At 35.9% G+C, this 24879-nt stretch overlaps 1 protein-coding gene across 1 annotated transcript in view; it reads left to right on the forward strand.

Moving 5' to 3' along the window:
• Positions 1-360: 360 nt before the first annotated feature.
• LOC110448656 overlaps positions 361-24879 on the forward strand; it is a 69578-nt gene continuing 45059 nt past the window's right edge. The window contains exon 1 of the mRNA XM_021495023.1: positions 361-2001. Within this exon, the coding sequence (XP_021350698.1) occupies positions 1545-2001 (457 nt within the window). The 5' untranslated portion in view covers positions 361-1544. The remainder of the gene's footprint in view (positions 2002-24879) is intronic.

Consider the following 24879-nt stretch of genomic DNA (forward strand, 5'->3'; position numbering starts at 1 on the left):
ATATCTCTAAGCTTTACTACTCGGCGCGCGGTACTGCATCTTTCCTTACTTTATATAGTCTGCATCTAAATACTACAAAGTAGCATTAGCTTAATATAATGTTTACATCTATATAAAGTATCCGAATTTGTGAAAATATTGCTTTATATTCTTAAATCTGAAAATTATCAAGATATAGTAATTAAGAAATAAATGAAACAAACTGTCGTATGTAAGCAAAATTTGATAATCTAAAAAAAAATTGCAAGAAAATATGCTAATTCTTAAGCTGACAGAGCTTTTACCAGCCGGGCAATGATGTTCGCGGTTCATTGACGACCCACCACCTAATTTCCGGGCTTTTCCGGATCATTGAATCCAACACGGACACATCGCTGGTCCAACTCCTGCTGGTGATAACATGCGAACAGACCTGCTATGTGGCCAGCTGGGCTGTCGGGGAGCAGGAGATTCCTTTTAACATAGTGACGAACGTGCGTAGTGTTGTTCCCTTGGCTCAGCTCCATTTAAAACGGTACACGTTTTGCGTGTAAAGAGCATTTGGTTGAGAGCCGCGTTGAGTGTGCAGTGTTGTACCTCTGGAGAGTGTGGAACACTCCACACCTGTTATCAGGCAAAACGCTCACACATCATCAACCGTCCTATCAGGGGGCAGTCTCAGCAGGCTAACATACGGACTGGTCAACTTCTCGATCATTCTCGTGACAATGCACTCAACGTGCTTAGTGATCAATTACCTGTGTTAACACTCTCTCGTTTGTCTCAGGGAAAGGTGTGATTATCTCAATGAAGACGTAAAATGTTTCCCATGCTATTGCTAGCACATAAACTAAGGTTGAGTTAGCCTACATAGGCTTCTGTGGAGAGGATTTTACATTGTAGTGCAACAAGGTTTGTATCAAACTCTCTCTGCGGACCCCGATGTACCTTCTCATAGCGACACACACACACACACAGAGGTGTACGTAGTAGACCTAACATTTTGTATATATATATAAGAAACCTCCAGTTGGTTACGGATGTAGAGCTGTGCGTGTAGATGAAGTGACAGCGCTGTTTGACAGTATTGTCTCATGCTTGTATGATCACGTATTTCTTGTGTTACACTTATCTTGGCTGATTATCTGTAACTTTCACAACTTCACAGAAAAGTGTACTCGGAGTAGCGTTTGAATTTCAGCACCAATTTTGAAAACTTTTTCATTTCTGTTATACAAAAACAGTGTTGATTTTAACTTCTGATTTGGATAATTAAATTCGACTTGTGTGACATTTGGATTTTATCTTAACGGTACAGCATCTTGAACTTGATCTGTGAGTTTTGGATTATTAAAGTGTATCCACTTTGATTTACTGTGTTAATTTTGACAGCTGCTGAACACCATACACCGTGTATAACAAGCGATCTCCTTCAGCCAAGAAATGATCTGTCCTTGTTGTTTAAGGCACGGCACGGGTTTTGAATGATTACTCAACGTAAACAATCGAGGATATCCACGTAGGTCAGTTGACATTCGTTGGCAGCATTACAGATTCTTAACAAGATGGTTGTCCTGAAGCCCAAAAGTACAAGTTGGAACAGTTTGTGGTCAATTATATACTGTTTACTCGTAGTTGGATTGCAATGTTACATTTCCTACAGAGCGATACACACCTTTCAGGAAACTATATTGGAACGTTGGAAGGAGTACTATCCCTCGGCATTAAGCGCCAAACTAGGCCTCGCCATATTGGCGTTAATCCTTGCACCTCTCTTTATCATATCTTCAGTGTTAAAATTAGGGAATTATGCCAACGACGGGTTCAAGTTGGGCAGAGACCATGCTTTATGTCAGACAGGAGAAAGTTTTGTTGACAAGTTGAGTTCCGAAACTGTCAAGAAACTATGGAAGAATTTGTGTCCATTTTCTCAGACGTTCCATATCATTATATCGTTTTTCCTTCTGCTGCCGGACACTTTAGTTGAAGCGTCAGACGTCTTTTACGGACACCAGCATACCAGTAAGTATTTCCTTTATATATATTTCCAATTTTAGTCCCATCTTCTTTACTAATGTTTTTAGTTTATCCGTCCTGTCGCGAGATGAAATGTTAATCGACAGGAAAAATATTAAAAATGTAGCATTATAGATGATGTAAACGAAAACCAGACGATGTCAAATTACATTAATCCATAATTTCTATCTCTAACTATGTTAAAGGTTGTCTGCATTACGATGAGGTAGGTTTGATAGACATCGTACTGAAACCAAAATATGAACCCGTGATCGTATGGTAAAGGGACAATACTCATCATACTGCATTCTGCTCATATATATACAGCTGTATATCGCATCCCTGTTATATATAAAGGACATAAGGTGACATTCGTTTTGGAAATCCGTGTATAAGAGATTATAACTACACCAATTGGGTGAACAGAATGTTGTTATATATCTAAAACAGTTTACAATTTATATAACAAATTACCCGAGTTAAAACCTACATTTTATTCCATTACCTTGAATATCAATACACAGTAAAAGTAAGGTTAGAAGTACAATGATTTTTGTACAATTACCGTTCTTGTAGATTGCTTTTCTGGTCTGGGCTGATCGTGGTGCGCGTTGGGCAGTCATTTATCTAAATATAACCGATGGGGAGGTTTTATCAGTGTAAAACTGTCCGTTTCAAATTCTTGAGCTACCAATGACTTAATTTCAGCATCAACAGAATGCCTATTAAAATTATTTGATCCTAAATTACAAACCCTCACAACAGCATGTTCAGCGATCATTTGTTTGTTTAATGCAAGCTTAATTCTCATTAATTAGCTAAGATTGTTAGTGTCAACAACAACGTCTTAATAATGGCAGGGCCAGTCAGCATCGGTAGTGTGTCTGATAGTATATGGTATCGAACAATTTTGCGTTCACATGTAAAAGTGTGAGACAAAGGGGACGGAAAGGAACATATGCCTTAACTTATTCACCCCTAAAGTTTAATAATGAACTTTTCCAACATTAGATTTGGAAGAGTTCAAATGCGTCTTAAGGGGAGAATGGGTTAAACAGAATTTTGGCTATCATTGACAAAAACGAAATGCACTGAGTTTCGTGCATGCACCGCAGCGTAAATTTGCCATAAAGTGCACATGTGCTCCGAAATACCCCAGGCTGTGAGTGACACTATGATTCGGTAGGTTTAGTAGTAGAGATAACAGAAACAACACGATCTTCACCGCACTTCTTACAATATTCCCACAGGGGATTTCGAAATTGAAAAGAAAATGAATATTGGAAACACAAATACACCCATGTTTTCTTTTCGCCTGATATAAATCATCTATTGTTCGCCTGTTGTGTTTGTTTTCAAAAGATCTTCATCAAAGCAAGGTGGATTCCATAAAACTAGTAATTGTGCTTGTACATACGAAGTCAATATGTTGCCTGTGTATGGGAACCCATCGTTGTTTCATTGTTATCAGTGAATCGCTGCCAGTTGTCAAATTGAATCCGTAACATAGTCTTGTCCATTTAAATCATACGCAGTGTTACCCTTATTGATAACCTCTATTGTATTGACCAGAACACCTTCTCTTCTTTATTATCTATCAAAGGGTGGTCCATATTTTTCTTTTCAAATATCAAACAGTTATTTAAATGTCATATGTCATTGTCAGCTTAAAATTCTGTTTATTTGTATGCACAATTTTACTTTTTGAATGAAATAACAATTTTTAACAAAACTTGTTTATACAAAGACGGATATACTGTGTTATTGAATGAAAATTGATGAAAATTAACGTCTAAGGACGCACATGAGACGTCTATTTATATTTTCTGACTTTCCTCGAGTGTTGGATTTCTGAAAGCATAGTTAGCTTAAGTGGGAATAGAAATATACACTTTTTTTTTTTTTTTAATGAATTATGAACAGTTTGTATAGACTACTCCTTCTGTCGTAATGGTACTGACGACATTTATGCTAGCATGTACAATGTCTTGGCTGTGGGAGACGGAAATTAATCTTATTTCTAACAATTAAAAGATGAAGAAACCTAAGTTGTTATATATAACCGGTAATAAACGTGTCATGTTTTAAAAGCATTTTGATATACACTGTATATACGAAGTTTGAAACTTAATTCAACAAAATTTAAAAATTTAAAAATAGGTGTGTTTTTTAATTTAGCAAATGTGTTTTCGTCAATGACGAGGCATTTAAAATATCCCACACCAACCCTGCGGAATATTTCTTAAAAAGACTTAACCAACCATTATCCATACATCATTATGCACTTAGGTGTAGCGTACGTTATTGGCCTGACAATGCCATATTTCAACTGTAAATAACTTAAGTGCTGTACAGAGCTATTATGAGGAACATTTTTCTATTCGGAAGATTTCGTCCGAATCGACAAACACATTTCAGTGGCTGTATTATGAGACATAAGACCTCTATTAAGATGTGTATCTCCATCGCTATATTTAACGTGTTAATAATACCACGTTTAGCACACACGTGCTCCTTAGGTATGTGGGATACCTTAGGGGCTAAACATGTTAAGGCACTGGACAAATACCCAACTTGGGGTTATAAGCCGACGTGAAATCAAGTTATGACAATGAACAATGTTTTCAAATTTTGCTAGATTCTTTTACTTAAATCTCTCGTGATAACTCAGTTTCATTGATAATTGATTATATGCATTTTTATTTGAAATGTATACTTTATTTTATATATATGCACGTATTATTTCATTATAAGTTACAACTTTCCTGTCATGTATCTCCCGAGAACTTGCATTACATTATATGTAAATTATAGGGATTAGGTGATCACATTTGTACGTGTATACTTGTGTGTCGTTAGCTGTACATTCAGGAAAAACAATGATTCACACGAAAGTATTGACAAAGTGCATGTTAACACCAAGGAGATTGACCACAGGTTGATACTATTTATCATAAGATGGTTGCCCAAATAGATGACGCTGATTGTAGTGCTATCTCACTGAATTATCATGATATATATTCTCCTTATCATACTTCTCCTGTTTAGGGACTACTTATCAATAATATACCGGTCCCAGTTTTGCGAGCGTACCTTTACCTCAGGAAAATCCTTAACATCTTTCATAGGAAAGCATTATTGCAGTTAAGGACCGTTAAGTTAAGATTTTCCTGGACTCTAACGATACTATAAACTTCTGTTAAGGAATGGTTGTAAAATTTGGGCCATTCGATATAATGTATCATAACGACAGTAAATGAATGGGGTTTTCCTATACTTTCTCTGGGTAGAACACCGGACTAGACACACATGATAGTACACAAGTCATATACTTTATTACTTCGATGTTAAAGGGCAAGATAAAGAGGAATAGCCTCGTGCAGTAAGAAAAGATGGCGCTTCTAGTTTCTATATTATTATGTAGAGGACAGATGTGTACCAGGCATACCTAGGCACTCCATCTAGATAAGGAGTTACATACATATTACCCTGTCTCGACCAACATATCTTATTTAATTACTTAAACTAAATGTTTGACTTTAAATAGCATATATGTCTGAAAGCGAAAGTGATTTCTTAACTTCTACAGGAAGCCAGACGATCCGTGCTAATGTTTTCTTGTTTAATGTATGGAAACGCATACGAAAATTACAGAGTGTATCTATATAACTAGCAAGCTAGACAGGTTAACCAACTATGGTAGAATGGAACAATGTAAATAGCATCAAACTTATGTTAATAATTTAACTCTGCTAGTTGACTATAAGCCCCCGAGGTGTATCATAACCATGACCTTATATTTGGAAACTATTCTGGAAGGGTATTTATGGAATAGTAGTTTTGGCATAAAGAATTGAAGTCGAACGTTAACAATTCTAAACGCCATAAAAGGTGTTAAAAACACCTTATCCCTTTCGCTTTATTTTACATATGATTTGCAACACTTTAGACAAAGATATTTCATTCGCTCGACGTTTAATACTACTTATCAGTCCTTAATATAAGAAAGTGGTTATACGGTTCAATAAAATGTTACCTTTGCTTGGTTTCCAGCATCTAAAGGCAAAATCGTCAAATAGGTGCTCCATTTATTATATTTCTGGTGATTATTTTATGTAAGGTCATTGTATCTCGAAAACAATTCAGCATCCATATATGAAAATGAAAAATTAAATATGTTGCATTGGGGTTTTTTTTCTACTCACGTTTCATTCCCATTTACCGTTGGCTAGTAATGTGATAAACAGGTTAGAGAGTCATTAGTGAGTGTTATTATCATATTGACTTTTATTGAAAATTCATTATTTACAAAAATAATTCTAGAATAACTGTGGTCTTACTGAACCACTTAAAATATACTGAACTGGAGTGGAAAGTTTTTTTGTCTCTACCTATGTCTACCTTACAGCCACTAACGGGGAACCAGTATGGGGCCAACGGTTCTCCATAAACGTCCTACACAAATACATACTAGAAGTAGGACATCCGATGTTTCCAATGAAATAGCATCTGTACAAACTGCATACCCCTATATGCTAGGGTGATCATTACAACGTTATATCTTCGATCTAAGATTTAATTTCTTGTGGAATGTTGCGTTTTGCATTTATATCCATGTCGAGACATACGACATTTTGAAGCATGGTTTGTTATTTGATTTGATACAATACATAGATTGCAATTCAAGACGCATATTTATAATAGCGTTGAATAATATATACATCTAACTATGTCTTCTTGTATACAGACAAACGGACATGAACCAAGTCAGTTTCAAATATTAAAATAATAATTTTTTGGCAACCAAACTACAGTTCAAAATTTGTATTTTATTTTTTGCAAACTTATTATTGTCTCTTTCAATATTTTCAATTAAAGAATGAAACTTTCAGTACGTATGTGATAATGATCTACATTGCTAATATGGCCTGTGTTGACGTCATGTCCCCCACTCAGCAAAGACTATATATAAAAGAACAGGTCCAAATTATTTTGTCATCTATATACGGAAATTCAGAGGCGGATTTAAACGGACATTTTAAAGTGTGCTTTTTAATAATATGAAGGATAGTTACATTAGTAATACTTGTGTCTTTTTAAAGGTCATTCATATGATATTGGATGATTTTCCATTCCACTTATAAAAGGAGTCAAGAAGTTTTCAATTCAGCGAAGATCTGCCGATCTAGTAAATATACTAGTATGAACCATACATTGTATATTGGGAGGAGTTTTTTTTACTAACTATGATACTTTTCATTTCATTCAACGTCACCTAAGGGACATATAGCCGGGCATGTAATTTAAATTATACCTAGATAAAACGGGAATGGACAAATAACATTTATTTTGATCTTCCCAAGAATAGCAAAGACGCCCTGTTTGATTTGTCTTCATTTGTTGTAACTGCATCTACAGTACTTAAAAATGTACTTTTGCGTGAAAAACAAGTATAACTGTAGGTAGACACGTATTTATCGGGATAACTTTATTAAAGTTTATAGTATTGTAATCGGGTTACATCTCGTGACTCGGCCATTAAAGCGTCGTCTCCTCGTTGCTTTAGGAAGTACGAAGAAAACCAAACGTATTGCATATCTTTTAGAAAATAATGCGTCATTGCGTTACAAAATTGATAGAAATAACCAACAGGTTTGGACTGAAGTTATGCTAGTCAGGTACAACCGTATATCAAATGAGACTTGTCAGACAAAAGTCGAAATAGACGAACAAATAGTGATGAATAAAAATGAAAAGAGGGTATATAATGTGAAATATGGGAAGTTAAACAACCTAATATATAATACAGACTGCGAATACAATGATCTACAGGGGCCGACAAAACACATGTCATACTGTACTAATATCGTTTTGTTCATAAACAGTTTATGTGTTTGAGTACAAAACACAATTAGTTTGATCAACTAAACGTTCGTTAGTCAGAATTATATATATATCGAAATCATTCAGAAATAAATATGGAACGCAAACTGCGGACCCCATTGGGCAAAGATACTGGTAGTACGTTATGGAACAGAATATAAATAAACATGATACCGACGGTCGTTTTAAAATGCTTTAAGAAATATAATTCACTGAATCTTCATGATGAAACAACGATATCTTACAAGGTTACAAAATAAAGAAAATGTTGTCTGCCACTGCGGGAAATGCCTGGAATGCTTTTGTCTCAATATGCTGTAATGCCTAGGGGAGCAGAGCTATTGGTTATAGCTTTTCAATTCCTAAAATTAGGAGGGGGAAACAGACTAAAAACCGGAGGGCGTGTCTTCCTCACCGCAGGAACTAGGGCGAAACAAAGCGATAACACGTCACAGATACACCGCTATCAACAATATGGCGACGTAATGTATAGAGGTTTTTTTCTATGAGCAGGAACGATTTGTCCAGAATCACCAGGCACAAATGAGTGGCAGTGGTCCAAGAATGCCACTGCAAACATAGCATGGTTAACGTAGACTTATCAGCGGATCTAACATCACTTCCAATTACCTCCCCCGTTTATCGATGCTGATGAACATGGCAAAAACCATGGACTACTGCTACATGAAAGAGGCAGATATCAAAGCTGGCCAACATGCCCTAAGATTTACTCCCACTTGAAGTCAAACACAGATCGAAAAACACAGACCCGTCATTCGTGTGTTAGTAACGAGATTCAATACTACCATGCCGTGCTAATGGGTGCAAGACATATTAGATTATTTCAGTATGGCAAAATATGATGTTTGGAAGGAACTCAAGAGAAAAACTTTTCCCAAGCGGCAGATTTTGGTCGATTGTATTTGCGCGGTGTGACACTTTGCCCCTATAATGTTACCATGACATGCTATGTTAATTAGTGACGTCATACCCCCTTCTGAAATCCTTTTCCTTTATCGAGGGATATCAAGGCACATGGTGTGGTATTGTTGTACATACATTTTATGTTTAAAGCATACATTAGTTATACTTCAAAGGTTTGGAAAAATACTTAGACGAAGCACGTGCATCTGCCGAAACACGTGATGATATAACTGCACATGCATGTACGTGCGCTGTGAATGCATTATTACTGGTGTCGCATGACAAGGGCGGGGCTTTTTGTTTTAGCGTAAAACTAAATAAAGTGCCAAACACAGATTCTAACATTTGTTACGTTAGTACACGTATCTCATTCAACATCTATCAATGTGATATAGGAAATCCTTTGCGTATACAGTACTGAGGTGGTAATGGTATCTATGACAATACGCAGGTTTGATATACCGGATCTGGAGAAGTAATTTACGTCCGCTAGGGACCACACTGAATCATTGTAATCTGGCTAGCTGGAGGTTTCATTAGACTGGCACTTTGCTATGTGTTGAATCTAGATTATCTATCTACCTTGTCACTTCCAACTTAAACAAAAAATATAAACGGAACGCAATTTAGGAAAATATGTTTTCCGTGTTTCGTGGTGCTTAGTATAATATAAACTCTCTCCACTGTAAACTATAAGTACAAATGAACTACATGTAATACTAATGTAAGAAATATTCGCATACATACATACCATTTACAATATATTCAGTTGGATTTGTTAGCCAATTTTGAATGACGTTTGAAATATTAACCTTTAAAGGTGAACTTATCTGCTGAAGAATTCACTTGGCATTTCTAATACTTGACCTTGGCATATTTTAAAGGTATATCGACTCGTTCAAATCCTCCAATTGTCGAATCGTGTCCAGATGTAGGAAAGACTTGATTTTTTACTTATAAACTGAAAGTTCCAATGAAGGATTACAGAAGCAGTAATTCAGGTACTTAAGGCAGGCTGTCTCGCGCACAACTGTCATGTCAAGGTCATAATCAATACGAATTACGTGGTCCCCGACGGGATGCAATATAAAGTAAAGTGTTCAGTTGACCACGTTTTCGGAATACCAATGGAACTGTACCTCCCATAAAACATTCGGAGATACGTGTTCTGTTAAAAGGAATAATATCATTACGAACGATATAAAACATTACGCAAAATTGAATAACATATCAAATGTATACGTTGTAGATGAAAAAAATATATGCATTGTAGTAACAAACACATTTTACCAACATGCTGAAAGTGTATTTTCCAAAATTGCGTTCCGTTTGTATTTTTGGTTATTTTTCGAAGTTTTTAACACATAGTTTAAACATATTTTCATTGTCGTAAATAAGAACAATTAGGACTGAGCACAAGTTTTACCAACTAAGTAACGCCCACTCCTTAATACATCATGTTGTATAATACACAATGGACAGCAGTGGATTAACTGTATCCGATCATATAGTAGAAACAGCGAGGGAAGGAAAGCAAGAAGAGGAAGAAGGGTAAAAGATAGGTAGGATCATCCCCTAAATATAAGAATAATTTACAAACACATGTAAATGTTTAAAACAATATTTGATTAACAGTAATCTGACTGGCTGGAAAAACATCAATCAACACTTTCATAAACTGTGTCCATCACATTCCATAAAGCTGTATTCTGTAGATCTACTCGTAACCGTTCCGTGTTCTCAAAGCCCTTCCTCCATACCAGCCAGATCAGATGCACAATTATTCAAAATTATGTAAACATATAAACTTTGATATTTTTATTATATTATATTTTATTATTTTTTCATATTATTCCCGACAAGTGATTGGCCAGAAGTGAATCACGTGTCCACCGATAAAAACCGATATTGACTTGGAGCGCGTGATTTTTGTTGAAGGACTGGGTGTTTCTAAAAATAGAATAATGACGTGTCTCCAAACGTCTGTTTTGAAAATAATAAAACAATTGTAGCCTTTGACTTCGGTCAATACCTGGATTATCGACCTCAGCCAAAGGCTATAATACAATAATATTTATTTCACAAGTATAAAGGATAGGGGGGGGGGGGGGGGGGGGGGGGGGAGTGCTCGGAAATGTCAAAACCTGCCAGTACTGTCGATATAGACTTGAACCGTTCTTGGAATGTTTGAGTTTGCCCCATTATTTAAATCTATATCACCTTTGACAATTAAGTCTAATGACATATCTCCTGGATACCATGCTAAATCCTGCAATAAGGAAAGACGTAGGATGTGGTATTTAGGGCATGTGAAGAAGATGTGATACGAGTCCTCGAACGTGTGTCCACATTCACATTGTGCTGAAAAAGTAAGATTAGCTCTAAAAAGACCATAATTAAGTTTCTTAATCTACAATGAAGAATATTAAGCCTACGCGGACCAAAGTTGAGAAAGCACGGATTACATTTAGTTATCACATTATTCAACTTATCTATATTGGATTTGAACGAGTTCAGAGTTTGAGAGTATCTTATGGTTGTATCTAAATTATTCCAAAGATCAACAGTTGAAGGAAAGAAAGAGTTGTTCATAGTTTGGACTCTATACCGTTGCTACCGTAATTGCTGAGAATAATGAGTCAGATCGCCAATATTTTGAGGTAGGTTATTACATAAGTATGAGGGTGCAGTACCATGTTTAATAGTATCAAGGAGGGACAGTTTTCTTTTTTCTCTTCGTTTTGACAATGGTTGCTACCCAATTTCTGCATATAACAATTCGTTTTGTGTGTACATTGGTAACCCTGTGACAATATGGGCCGCATCTAGTTGTAGTTTTTCAAGATTATTTGAATTAGTAGCACCACAGTTAACCCATACTTCACAGCCATACTCTAAAATTGGTCTAATATATGTTAAATACATTTTCTCTAAGTTATCCCTATTAAGTATCAATTTCAATTTGCGAAGTGTTGCTGTGTATTTTGATACTTTCTTGATAATCTTGATATATGTTTGGACCACTAGGCATCACTACTTAGTAATAAACCTAGGTGCCTATGTTGATCGGTTATTTCAATATGGATGTTATTGAACGTAAACAGGAGTTGATAGGGAAGATTTGAGAAGGATACTAACATGATTTCCGTCTTCTTAGGATTGAACGACATTAGCCAATCTTTTGACCTTTTTTCTAGAGTTTGTAAGTCTTTGTTAACCACATGTACAATATCATCTAGAGTTTTTGAAGAGTTTGATAATGACGTGTCGTCGGCGAAGAGACGACAGTGATGTGAGTTCAATAGATATATCAATTATATAAACGAGGAAAAAGAGAGGCCCTAGAACAGATGCCTGAGGGACACCAGCATTAACCATTTTTAAGGACGAGTTAGAACTATTTATATAGACAGACTGTTTTCTGCATGACAAATAATTAGTTATCCAATTAAGTATATTTCCTGACAGTCCACGTTGTTTCAGTTTGTAAATAAGACCTTTATGCCAAACTCTATCAAAGGCTTTAGAAGAGTCACAGAAAATAAATGCCACATGTTCATGATTTTCTAAGGATAAAATCAAAGAGTGGTAGAGTTCTATAAGTTGATGAGTACAAGAATGATTTGGTAGGAATCCTGATTGTAATTTATGTATGAGATTGTTTTGTTTGAAAAAATTGTATATATGTTTGTAGACTACACGCTCAAATACTTTACTCACACAACTTAACAACGATATTGGTCTATAATTAGATACACTATGCTTGTCACTAGTTGAATATAACAGTAGGAGGTGAAGCAATTTTTTTACATATGAATTTAAGCATTCTACGGTTTATTCCGTCAGGTCCGGATGCTTTATTTATATTTAGAATACATAAAATATCTCTAACTTCAGAAGGTGTAATAACTGTGTCGCAAAGAGTTGACTCGGTTTGGCTATCAAAACTTGGTACCTGTTTACCCTGGTTGTTAAGTGTGGAAATAGACGTGAACTAATTTTTAAGTAATTCGCATTTTTGTGTGTCGTCTGTGATATATTCAGAAGAATTTTCGTCATAAAGTGGTGATATTTCAGTGTTTTTGTTTCCTCTAAGTAAAAGTTTGAGTAACTTCCAATATGTTTTGGGATCTGATTTAGATCTAACAATAACACAAACAAATACTTTCAACACGTATATTGTAACAAGAATACAGGAATTATGCGCATTCTGCTGTTTAATTACACGTACTACCATGCTAGATATGTTTTGGTAAACATGTGTACAGATGAATAATTATTTCAAGGTTGAATTATTGCATTCCGTCGACAACGTTCAGAATCATAAGCATTGCTGAAATGTAAATCATCTAAAATATATTTGCTGCATTTGTTTGTTATTCTCATAGTTTCCATGCAAATATGATAATGTTTCATTGCGAGCGTACATTATATGAATAACCTGTTTCGAACATAGGGACTAAGCCCGTGCCTATTTTAGTCGAAATGGATTCTTGGTACTAAGCGTATTGCATATACTACCTACTGGTTAGTTTTGGCGGCAGTATTGTTTTCACAATGCTTGCTTTATGGTCTAGCAATCCGCAAAAAAAAAAAAAAAAAAAAAAAAAACAACAACATGACTGATAATGATCTTTGTTTGCTGAAGAAGTTTTCAATGAACTCTAGGAGTTATTACTGGTGTTCATTAAGAAACAAGATATGTCATTTAGGTTACATTAAATTTGTAGAAAACAAACGCCGTTTCATTGTTTATGTTAAAATATAATATAATGCAAAGAATCCAAACTTTATCATCTTTTCAATACATAGTTTAGAGAGAAAATACTTTAAAAATTGAAAACAAAAGAATATTGCATGCAAATGATTTAGGATAAGAACAAATGTAATATCTTATTCGCCATCGATATTTTTAAGTCTATCTATTTCTGCTATCCATTTCCGTTCTTTAATGAACGTAAACAAAATCTGGTATACATACATGTTGCTTCACACAAGCAAGAGACCTCATCCTGTTTAAATGGTTAACCGTGAGTTTTGTTTAGTTCTCCGTTTTGTCCAAATTGTTGACAGTTGGTGTTGTTTTAGGTTTAGATTTCTCAGTCTGTCTAAATTGTTGACTGTGTTTGTTGTTTTTTGTTTTGATTTATACGTGGATTTAGAGGTCTTATCTAAACTGTTGACAGAGGGTTTTGTTTTTGGGGCTAAACGTCTCTGTCTGTCTAGATTATTGACAATGTTTGTTGTTGGGGCTAAACGTCTCTGTCTGTCTAGATTGTTGACAGTGTTTGTTGTTTTTGTTTTGATTTAGACGTGGATTTAGACGTCTTATCTAAACTGTTGACAGAGGGTTTTGTTTTTGGGGCTAAACGTCTCTGTCTGTCTAGATTGTTGACAGTGTTTGTTGTTGGGGCTAAACGTCTCTGTCTGTCTAGATTGTTGACAGTGTTTGTTGTTTTTGTTTTGATTTAGACGTGGATTTAGACGTCTTATCTAAACTGTTGACAGAGGGTTTTGTTTTTGGGGCTAAACGTCTCTGTCTGTCTAGATTGTTGACAGTGTTTGTTGTTTTGGATTGATACGTCTTGTTTGCCTAAATTGTTGACAGAGCGTGTTATTTTGGGGCTAAACGTCTCCGTCTGTCTAAATTGTTGACAGTGTTTGTTGTTTTGGATTGATACGTCTTGTTTGCCTAAATTGTTGACAGAGCGTGTTATTTTGGGGCTAAACGTCTCCGTCTGTCTAAAATGTTGACAGTGTTTTTTGTTTTGGATTGTTACGTCTTGTCTGTCTAAATTGTTGACAGAGGGTGTTATTTTGGGGCTAAACGTCTCCGTCTGTCTAAATTGTTGACAGTGTTTGTTGTTTTGGATTGATACGTCTTGTTTGCCTAAATTGTTGACAGAGGGTGTTATTTTGGGGCTTAACGTCTATGTCTGTCTAGATTGTTGACAATGCTTGTTGGTTCTGAATTGATACGTCTTTTCTGTCTAAATTGATTACAATTGGTGTTTGTTTTTGTTTATACTTCTCGGGCTGACGACATTGTCGACATCTGGTTTGTTTTAGTATAAGGATACTTGGTTTCCTCTGCTATAATTGACCTCTTTTATTAATAAATGGTGGAACGCGTAGTTCTAAGGAAACACACTCGTGTCAATTTCCTATCGTAATAAACATTTCTGAATCTCAGTACGACGTTTATTTAACTGAACCATTATTTATTGTCTGTAACAACAAATCACTATTTTCATTGTATGACAATTAAAACTGCCATAAACCAAACGTTGCTTATATAGTTGTTAATGCTTTGTCGAACTGTCCTACATCTTGTCTTCCAATGGTGCGAACGCATTTCCTCAATAGAATATAAGTCAAATACGTGTAGTCAATTGTGAGGAAGAATTGATGCGCGTGCATGGAAAATTTCATTACATCAAATTTAAATGCACGCAGGAGACCATTTGATATGCCTGTTGTCCTATTGCGCATGCCCAGCATGTCAATTGCGGTTCACGGAACTTGCACTCAGACGGTGGATGATTGAATTAAAATTGATTTGAACAGTTTTCTCCGAATGTTAGAGAATTGAATTTAATTACATTGCATTACATATAGGTCGCTTGGTGCAGTTTATGTTTGTAATTATGATTTTATTAATTTTAATTACTTAAGAAAACAGCATGTAGTTCGTTGTCCTGGCGTCTTGCGTTCCCTTATCATATTTAAAACGCTGAATAATTAATTTTGATTACTATTCTAAGAGAATTCTATATTTTTATTGCTTTTTTTGTAGTTTCGTTATAAATTTTGTAATATTTCTTTATTATTTTTTGTACCTCTATTGGTTTTAAGGACCTTACACAAATAATTTCCGCTAGCTATTTTGTTCTATGAACATAATAGAACAGTTCAATTTTCATTTCCATGGATCCATATTTTTTTGTTTGGGATATAAGAGTGCTAAAAGCTTGTATATTTGACGTGTTCACCGCCTTTATGTGAATGTACTCTAACTTGGCTTTTTCGGTACATTATGGCCTTCTTTATTCAATCTATTCTGTGCCAAAAAATGACCGTTTTTTAAAGGGAAAACAGCTACTTTTGAGGATATTAAATTCGTTTTATCTTTAAACCTGATAATTCATACCATCTTTAATATATAAATAACCAATAGAGCGGTGTATGATGATGACAAAATGGTGTGTTCAATGTTTTTGAATTTTTGAATGAATGGAATGCTATTTGCGTGAGCAACAGTACAAAGATGGTTGATAGCTTGGACTTTGCACTTTTAGCATAAATACTCATTATCCGTACACGTAAACTGTTGTTTATTTTGTCGCATGTGTATTACGAAGTCTGTTCTGTTTAGGCCGAGGTTAGGAGGGGGATAATATGAAGGGATCTTCACAACAAAAACACCACAGATGATTCAGAAAAGATGAGGTCATATTATTACGGCCTATCACCTCCATTCGCCATATTCAATCATAAACATGTTCTTAAAATTCAAATTTCTGAACGTTTAAATGGCAGAGTAAGCCTATTCGGAATGGGTTGACTATAAACATTCAACCATTTGCTTGTTAAACGAATTCCTGGTATACAAAGAATATGTGGCATCGGCAACGCTAACGACTCAACTGCTTTTCCGTGATAGATGTTCAATAAAAGGACTTACGGCACCTGTTGATGACATATCAAGCGTGGTAGACCCAGACGATTTATTCCGAGTATCCTTTCTGTATCTACCGTCATTATAGCTGCCCGAGAATCCTTCACGGTTATTCGAGGCACGCTTTTAATGGATTAACGTATGAATAAACAACATGCGGTAACCTGTTTATCAGATAAAGCCTATACGGGAACTTTGCTCTGTACGGGTCGTGATGGCGCACGTCAAAAAACGCTTTTTACTTCACATATGAAGTTTAGTTCATATTTGTTTATTATGAAGAACACCCAAAGGGTAAAAGGGTAAAAGTTATAACAAGGTTTTCAGTGAAACACATTCAATATCCAACGTACCTCTTAATTATAATTCTTTATCACTCTGTAGATTTCAAGGGTATACTTATTGAGATTTAAGTATGTTTGCACTAGGATTAAGTCCATATAATAAATATGGAATATATGAGTGAAATAGTGATATATGACACTCAAATAAGCAATATTGAGTTGATTGGTTTGATTTTCTTACGTCTAACGTTCCATTAACAGCTTAAGTCATTTAAGGACCTATCTCCATGTGTGTTGTGTATGCGTGCATGTGTATATGTCTGCTGGATACATGGTATGATGGTGTACTTACCTCCTTGTGATAGTGCGGATCTGATGCCAACGTACGAGTGCTATCTCGCTGAAATACCATGCCGAATGCACCCATCACAGCATTCCGCCCTGTCACATGATACTGACAACAGGTAAACCAGTTGTTGCAATTAACCTCAATGTCAAACGTTTTAAGGACTTTGGTATCGACTTGACTATAAATAAATAAATAAATAACATTTGATATAGTGCCCTATCTAGCCAACACAAGTCACTCTAAAGCGCTTTACAGTACATAGCTATACAACTTATTACAATGAATACAATTAGCATATACATTAATCAATACAATTTTGAGGAATTCGAAGGGAGCTGCCTTATCAGGCGCTAACTATTAGTCATATACCACCTGGCTAATATCTCCCTAGGTGCGTATGTCTGCGTGTGTGCAGGAGATGTGTTGTGAGCTATTGCTTGAGATATAAAGCGAAACATGTATACATTATGTATGATTCACTGGAATTACGAAGATATGAAACACCTATTTGACAATCTTGATTTCAAAGGAAGAAAGCCAAACAAATTAAAGAGTGTACTGTACCATATGTCCATTTTATCCATTCGAACTCAGCAGTGTACCAAAGGTTAAATCAATGAAAAAGTCCTCCAAGAATATTTTCAAGCTATAAGGCTAGCAGTGATTTAGCTATTGAATGAAAACGTCGATATTCGAGTTTCTGGGGGTTTTCTGGAAGTAAGGTGTTCAGATAAACGAAGACAGATAACACTTATAAAGATACATGTAATTTATACTTAAACAAGTATTTCATGTTAACCCTGCCAAAAAATGTCCAAGCTACAAGACTAAAAGTTATTCGATAACTGAATGAAAGCGTCGCCGCGGATAATGGATTGTTTTTTTATCCGGAAGCAAGATATTCGGATAAACGAAGACGGATTAACTTAATTCCGCTGTATATATGCGATTTCCGTTTGTCGGCACGGAATATAAGTCACCCAACCAATGACAAAACGCTTGTTGCGTAACCGACATTAAGATGGAATGGATAGACGTTGGCCTCCAACACGAGTGAGTTCGGTGTCATCTGTCTTGGCATTACATGCCACGCAATATACAGACGGATCAATGCGGATCTTCAGCGGAGCAGTAACGATTATGATTCCATTCTAAAACATTATTTACAGCCATATAAGGTTCGTTCCCGGCAGATAGAGAACTTATTGCTCTCTCGATATATGACAGAAGATGCATTATTTTTGTTAAATGACGAAAATAGAGAATAATTCAATAAGATATAAGGCTAAGACTACGTACCCTATCAATAAAAGCCGGTATATACACTTTAAGTATCTTTATCAACTCCGGTTGTTTCCTCTGCCTTTTGTGCTGTTTTATTCCCGTACTTATTTTACAGACGTAAATTAAATTATTGATGTAGAAAGCATCCCTCTAATACTATTTGAAACGTTCATTTCTCATAAACTATAGCTTAAAAGTTACCATTTCCTCCGTTGATAAATACTTCTCAATACAGGTCCTCATACATCGAGGTAAAAGGGCTATGCGGAGGGTGAAAGCCATTTGGAAGAGGCTATTATTTTCAATCGTCAATCTTTATTACGCATGGACGAGTTAATGTAAATATTTGATCAATATATACATAGCACTTGTGTAGTAAATTCAGCGTAATATTGATATCGAGGGCATATCTTTGACCTTTTCACAAACGACTTAAGTGAAATAAATTAATGGATATACCTGTGAAAAAAATTCTCGATTTATGTGGCGGAACCTTTCTATGACGATAGCATACAAGCTATTATACTAGCATTAACGACAGGAAAGGATCAAAAGATATAACACTGGAAGTTTCTCCATTTTCAGAGTCAAAATCAGATAATTGCTTTTTTATGTAAATTGAAATTAGTTAGGAAGGAAAATATTTGTAAATATTTGTCAGAAATACAATGTCATAATGATTGATGTGTGGGCTTGCCAAGCACGTACCAGGTCAGCTTATATACCACAGCCACAGACATGTCCCGTAACGATTATGTGTGTTTTGATGCCCCGATGATTGGGGCGCAATGGTGGTGGGGTCATGTAGGTGCACTCATAGTGACCAATCAACGTCTGGTTAATTCTTCTGTGGTTTGTTGTGCATACACATACCAGTATCTGTGTAGGGTAAGTAATAAAACATCCCAGTGCATTATCTGAGTATGAGACTATTAACGTAAGACATTCAGCAGAACCAGGACTTCGTTTTTGGTATATTCTATCTAGAGGAAATTGCGTATTTGTTTGTTTGAGATGTAACGTCTTTGCAATAGCTCAGGTCACATGGAGACAGATATCAAGGGAGACACCGGAATTAAAGAGCAAGGAAGTCAGAAAAAATAAGAATATAATGATATCTAAAGCATTGCTATTTGTTTTTCTTCAATACCCCATATGCAGAGAGCAGGAAAGAAAATCCCAGATTCTGCATACGGTCAAACATTAGTCTCCTCTTTCGATATCCAGCACTGGGAATTTGGGATACAGCAGACCCATTATTTCCTCTAGAATCTTTAGGGGTAAATGGGCATTTTAAAGTACAAATTGATCTGCAGCGCTTTTATGCCGTACTTGAAATCTTTTTTCGTTCTGCTTTAACCCTTTTAAATATATTCACGTCCTTTTTCCTTGGTTTCACATACCATCAGTACTTCAGGTGAATATATTATGTTGTAAACTGTCCAGATTTAAAAAAAAAACAAAAAAACTAAGCAAACTCAATTCTTTATTTGCTTGTAGCAAACAATAGAGAAAAATCATGGATCGTAATATATTGTGATAAAGTTTAAAACTAAGAAACCTTTGGGATCCTTATTTTGTTTGTTTCTATCAGAATGATCAAATTATGAATCATGGGTTAATTAAAAGAAAATGTTGAATATAGGGCCAACTGTCACACCAATCATAGAAACAGCAACGTAGTGGACTTTGTGATACCTTGGCGATTACAGTTCTCCAGGAACAGCTAATTATACACTTTAAGCAGCATGTCATGTTAAACAATTTGTCTTCGCTGGCTGAGCATAATTTGTTTTTATGTGAAATGCTCTCTAAAGATATTCAAAAGCAAGAGGGCGATCCAGTGCACATTTTCACGAGCAAGAATTATTGTCAAATTAACACATGTTCAAGAGACTGGGGACATGGATGCTTTTAATAGCAATATCCGACCTGATGGCACGGCACAGTGGTTTATCGCATTAGCGCCACACAAGATCTTTTCAGCGTATAGCTGTTTATAGTTTCCATTAAAATTCCACGAGACAAGGCTTTAACGCTGCCAAAATTGTTTTTGTAAATGATATTGTTGCACATTTCATGTAAAAATCTTGCAAGTCCCGCCAATGTCGATATGTTTTGTTGGTTTCTGGTAAAAGAAACAGAAAGTTCTTTTGAACTTGTTTTTAATGGATTATTTTTGGTTCACTGTCCAAAAATAGATGGCGGGTTTAATGACTTACATAAGTTAAGATATGTTATCATGTTTAACTTTAAATCCAACGATACGTAAAATGTCTTTAATTGTCTGTTTAGCCAGGTAAGCAACAAATTGCATGACATTTAGGGAATTATTCCAATATGTAAAACTATTTTCCTCAAATTTTAGAACAGTGTATCTCACTTAACAAACTAGAAGCGTTGATTTGGTGTTTTGTATAGTCTTGACTGATGAGCATTGGTAGCGATACTTCACAGTAAAATAAAAGGCTCTGTGTTTATATATTGCGCTTTTATAGCATATATTGACGTATAATAAGCTGACTTCTTGTCCTTTTCTTACATGATGACGTGCACAATGTGTCCCGTTTTAATGTGGCCGATTCTTTCAAGGCAATGTCACCTGGTTATTGGAAAACCCAGGAGGCTGTTACACCTGGAAATTTGAACTCCTCTCAAAGAATCCAAAGAATCGAAGTTATGTAGCCTACATAGAAACGTTTCGTGAGAAAGAAAAAAAATCGTGTTCCTCTTTTTGTAGATTTTACAGACAATTTGAGCAGATTTCGTTGATTGAGATACAAATGATCGACCTATTCTAGCAGATGTGAGAAATGGCGGCGTTGACAGCGGAAAGGGGATCAATTTATCTAAGTGATGGATCAGTGTTCACGATTGCATAGGGAGTGCAGATCTTTATAGATAGATTTGAGAGTGTGGGCTTGAGTAGCACGTGGGTTGGGGTAACTGACTATAATATAGTGTCTCGACGTGACATATGTCCCTGTTATACATGCCAGGGCCTCGGTCTGTGCGTTGACGGGAACCTGGCGGTCTCAACTCCGGCATTCCTTTCAGGCATGCACACAAAAACATTTACAAGACGATATCTTTGCTGACGAGCAGCAATGTGTTATGGGATGAAAATGCACATGTACATCCTACGCTCGAGCTTGTTAGCTGATAACAATTATAATACGTACCACGTACCTTGTTTTAAGATTTAAACCTCTACATCTATGACTTGAGATTACAATCTTGTCGAGTACATTGTATGTGTAGGTTACAAACGATGAAGGACAGAACAACTGGTATTAAGAAAACCTCCAAGACATAGTTTAGAAGCCGTGCACATGTTTTGCGAAATGATCTATTTAATATAAATCTTTATTTTTTTGGCATCACTTTTTCTACATTATTTTGATGTTTTTGTTTAGAACTATGAATTAATTTACATATACAAAACAAGACAGTTAAATCGAGCGGGTCTTCGATGTGGTTCCCTTTGCGGAGTTGGTAGTGTGCCTAAAATAACATATTGCTCCAAACACTTTTATATTCTACTGTTTTGGAAGAAAACATTTACAGTAAATTAACACAATATAAGTCTCTTTAATGCATCTAAATAGGATTGCATAAACGTGCCCATATTTAATTACTACAATGACATAACACTACATACTGACATAACAGTGTATAACAATTTTACTGACATCAATATCCATTCCTCCTTCCTTGCTATTCCGGTCTTCTGTTGAACTTTGTTTTAATTCCTCAGCATGACAATCAGGTAATGTCAGGCTTGAGGTTACGGACTCAATACCATTACAGTGTGTGTCACTTCGTATATACAACAACATAAATTAATATTTGACAAATGTAAAATTTCAATGTGGTAGCACGTTAAGCTATACATGCGTGGTTCCATCATCTAGGCAGAGTAGTATAGTTACGTAAAACCCAAACAAACACACAGCTACATCTGCAATCTTATTGGTATGGTGGCTTCTATCTGCCATTTTGTTTAGCTCTTTTCCAGTAAGATACGTAAAGTTGCACAAATAAACCAACATGTGTTAGGACTGTCATAGTGCCTTTGTTGTTCACGAAACACGTAACAGTGTTCTAGTGGTGGATGGTGTGAAGTACCATTTTGAAATAGTCCTATACACTTGTATATTTTTACAACTGTAACATTATTTTCCGATGTGGAATATGTGTTCTGGTATTGAGTTTGACATCGATACACCCGCCTGTTAACCCCGTTGATAAACATGTCTCTCCCTAATCCGCCTTCGCCCTAAGATGGTGTAGTACGTAACCCGACCCCTCGTCAACTCCAGAGTCATGTAGCAGCTGTCAAACGAAGCCAGATTCCCGCTCAATCAGACACCAGATTCCCGCCACGAACAGTTAGCGCGACCTTCAGTCAGAGATGTAACTATGTTGCATTTCGTCAATAGAAAAAGATTTCGGCAGGATGCAATATTTTTTCTGACTCACTGAGACTTTGCCACAGGATAATGATCATTCTTGCTAATTTGATTCTGGTAATTCCTGCTTGTCTATTGCTTGGCGAAGTATTGCTGGCGTTCTATGTATATACACATTTTTTTATGGTTTGGCAGAAACTGCATTACGTTTTCTGCAGAAAAAGAACAAATTTACGCATACAAGTACCATGGAAGTGAAGTTTCCCCCCTAAAATATATTTTTGTTAAATGTGGTTCAGTTCGGTCCATCAGGCGTGTCATGCTACTGCTGAAGCTCCAGATAATTATATACAACCATGTTATAGGTTTGTTATCGTGAGGTTATGTTCCCAACAACACATGTACTTTACATGCCTGGCTGTCAGTTCACCTGCTGCAGACGAAGTATATTCGTAATCCAGGTTTAATATATATAAAAAGTATTGACGCCAGCACAGTATTACGTAAATTAAACAACTCTGACGATTTATATTATACGTATATCATATATTTATTACAGTTTTTGACACTGACAGTTATAACGCTTCAGTTTCGAATTTCGAATAGCTAAGATTTAATGTGATTTTTCGTCACTTTAATATCGAGAACAGTACTTGATTCTAATTCGTCATATCTTGAAGTTTATCTGCACTTTGTGACAATGGTCATTTCACTACTACCAATTTAATTTCACGATCGGTAACTTTCCTTTCCTCAACAGCAACACAATACCATTTGGTGCTCATAGAGAATAAATGTCACTTTTAATCAGTTTCTCCAGAACCGCTTCAATGTAACGACTTGTTCGGGTTTAAGTGCTATACACTGAATATAACTTGGGACATCTTCGATGGTTTAATATTGTTTACAGGATACGGTTACCCTTCCGAAGCGCCTGGATTTTCCTTTGTTTATTAGCTTACGATTTCTTTCATTTCTATCTTAATGTATTATTGCTTCAACTTTTGTCTCTTCATGAGTTTATTCCTCTCGTGTTGACGCTGGGTTTGTCTAATACCTACATTCTGACCTGTTTGAACTATTTCAATGAGTCTCTGGGGGGGGGGGGACGAAAAATGCACAGGTAATAACAGTTTAGGTCACAGCGGTCTGAAGTAAACGAATGACTGTGCGAAGAACCTTGTGATGATTTGAACCATATTAGTCACTTCCGCTTCCGTATAGATCTAAGGATAAGAAATTTCCCTAGAACAGGAAATATCAGCAAGCAAACTTGAAAAAGATGTGACGGACGTCTTGCTGGATAATCGAGATGCATCCTGGAAAATGTAGAAACAAATACGACGATAAAGAATGCCACAATTCCACGGTAGTATCAATCTATTAAGGAACTCTTCTGCCTGCTTTGATGTTTACCTCAGTAGGAGTCTGGCAGAATTTTGAAATGATTACAGTATTTAACGGATGAAAAAAACTTTGGAACACCTAATATCGATAAACCATCACACACGCGGTGTGTAATCTCACAGTATCTAGTCATTTCGAAAGCGTCCTTTATTGTGTGGCACGCCCCCACATATAGAACAATACAAAGGCATATTCTATAAACCAACCCTTAATACATTGTCCATGTCAATTACGCGTCTTCTCCATCCTTGCCCCGATTGTATACCCTGTCTGTACCCAGTGGTTAGGGCGTGTAGTGTTCACGTTTTCATGAAAAAAATGTTTCCAGAATTGTTAACCTATTTGGACAAACTTTGCGGTTACGATCATGATCGCATAGGGAAACAGTCTATTTCTTTCTGCCATATAAAGTTAGACTTATTTCATTTTGCTCATGAGTGTATCTTTGTGTTTTGTTGTCTCTACCCGAATTCTCGTTATATATGAGGACGAGACATTACTAGGATTTTACGTAGATTCAAATAACGGGCGTTGTCGGTTTAGAAGAAGACTCATACTCTTCTGGAAGATTTTTTTTATCTTATCTTACATGTATACACAATGTAGTTATCAAGACAAGCAAAGCCATGGCTTACAATGATAAAATTGTATGAATGTCAGGTT

Source organism: Mizuhopecten yessoensis, unplaced genomic scaffold (genome assembly GCF_002113885.1).
Source record: "Mizuhopecten yessoensis strain PY_sf001 unplaced genomic scaffold, ASM211388v2 scaffold4123, whole genome shotgun sequence".
Lineage (NCBI taxonomy): Eukaryota > Metazoa > Mollusca > Bivalvia > Pectinida > Pectinidae > Mizuhopecten > Mizuhopecten yessoensis.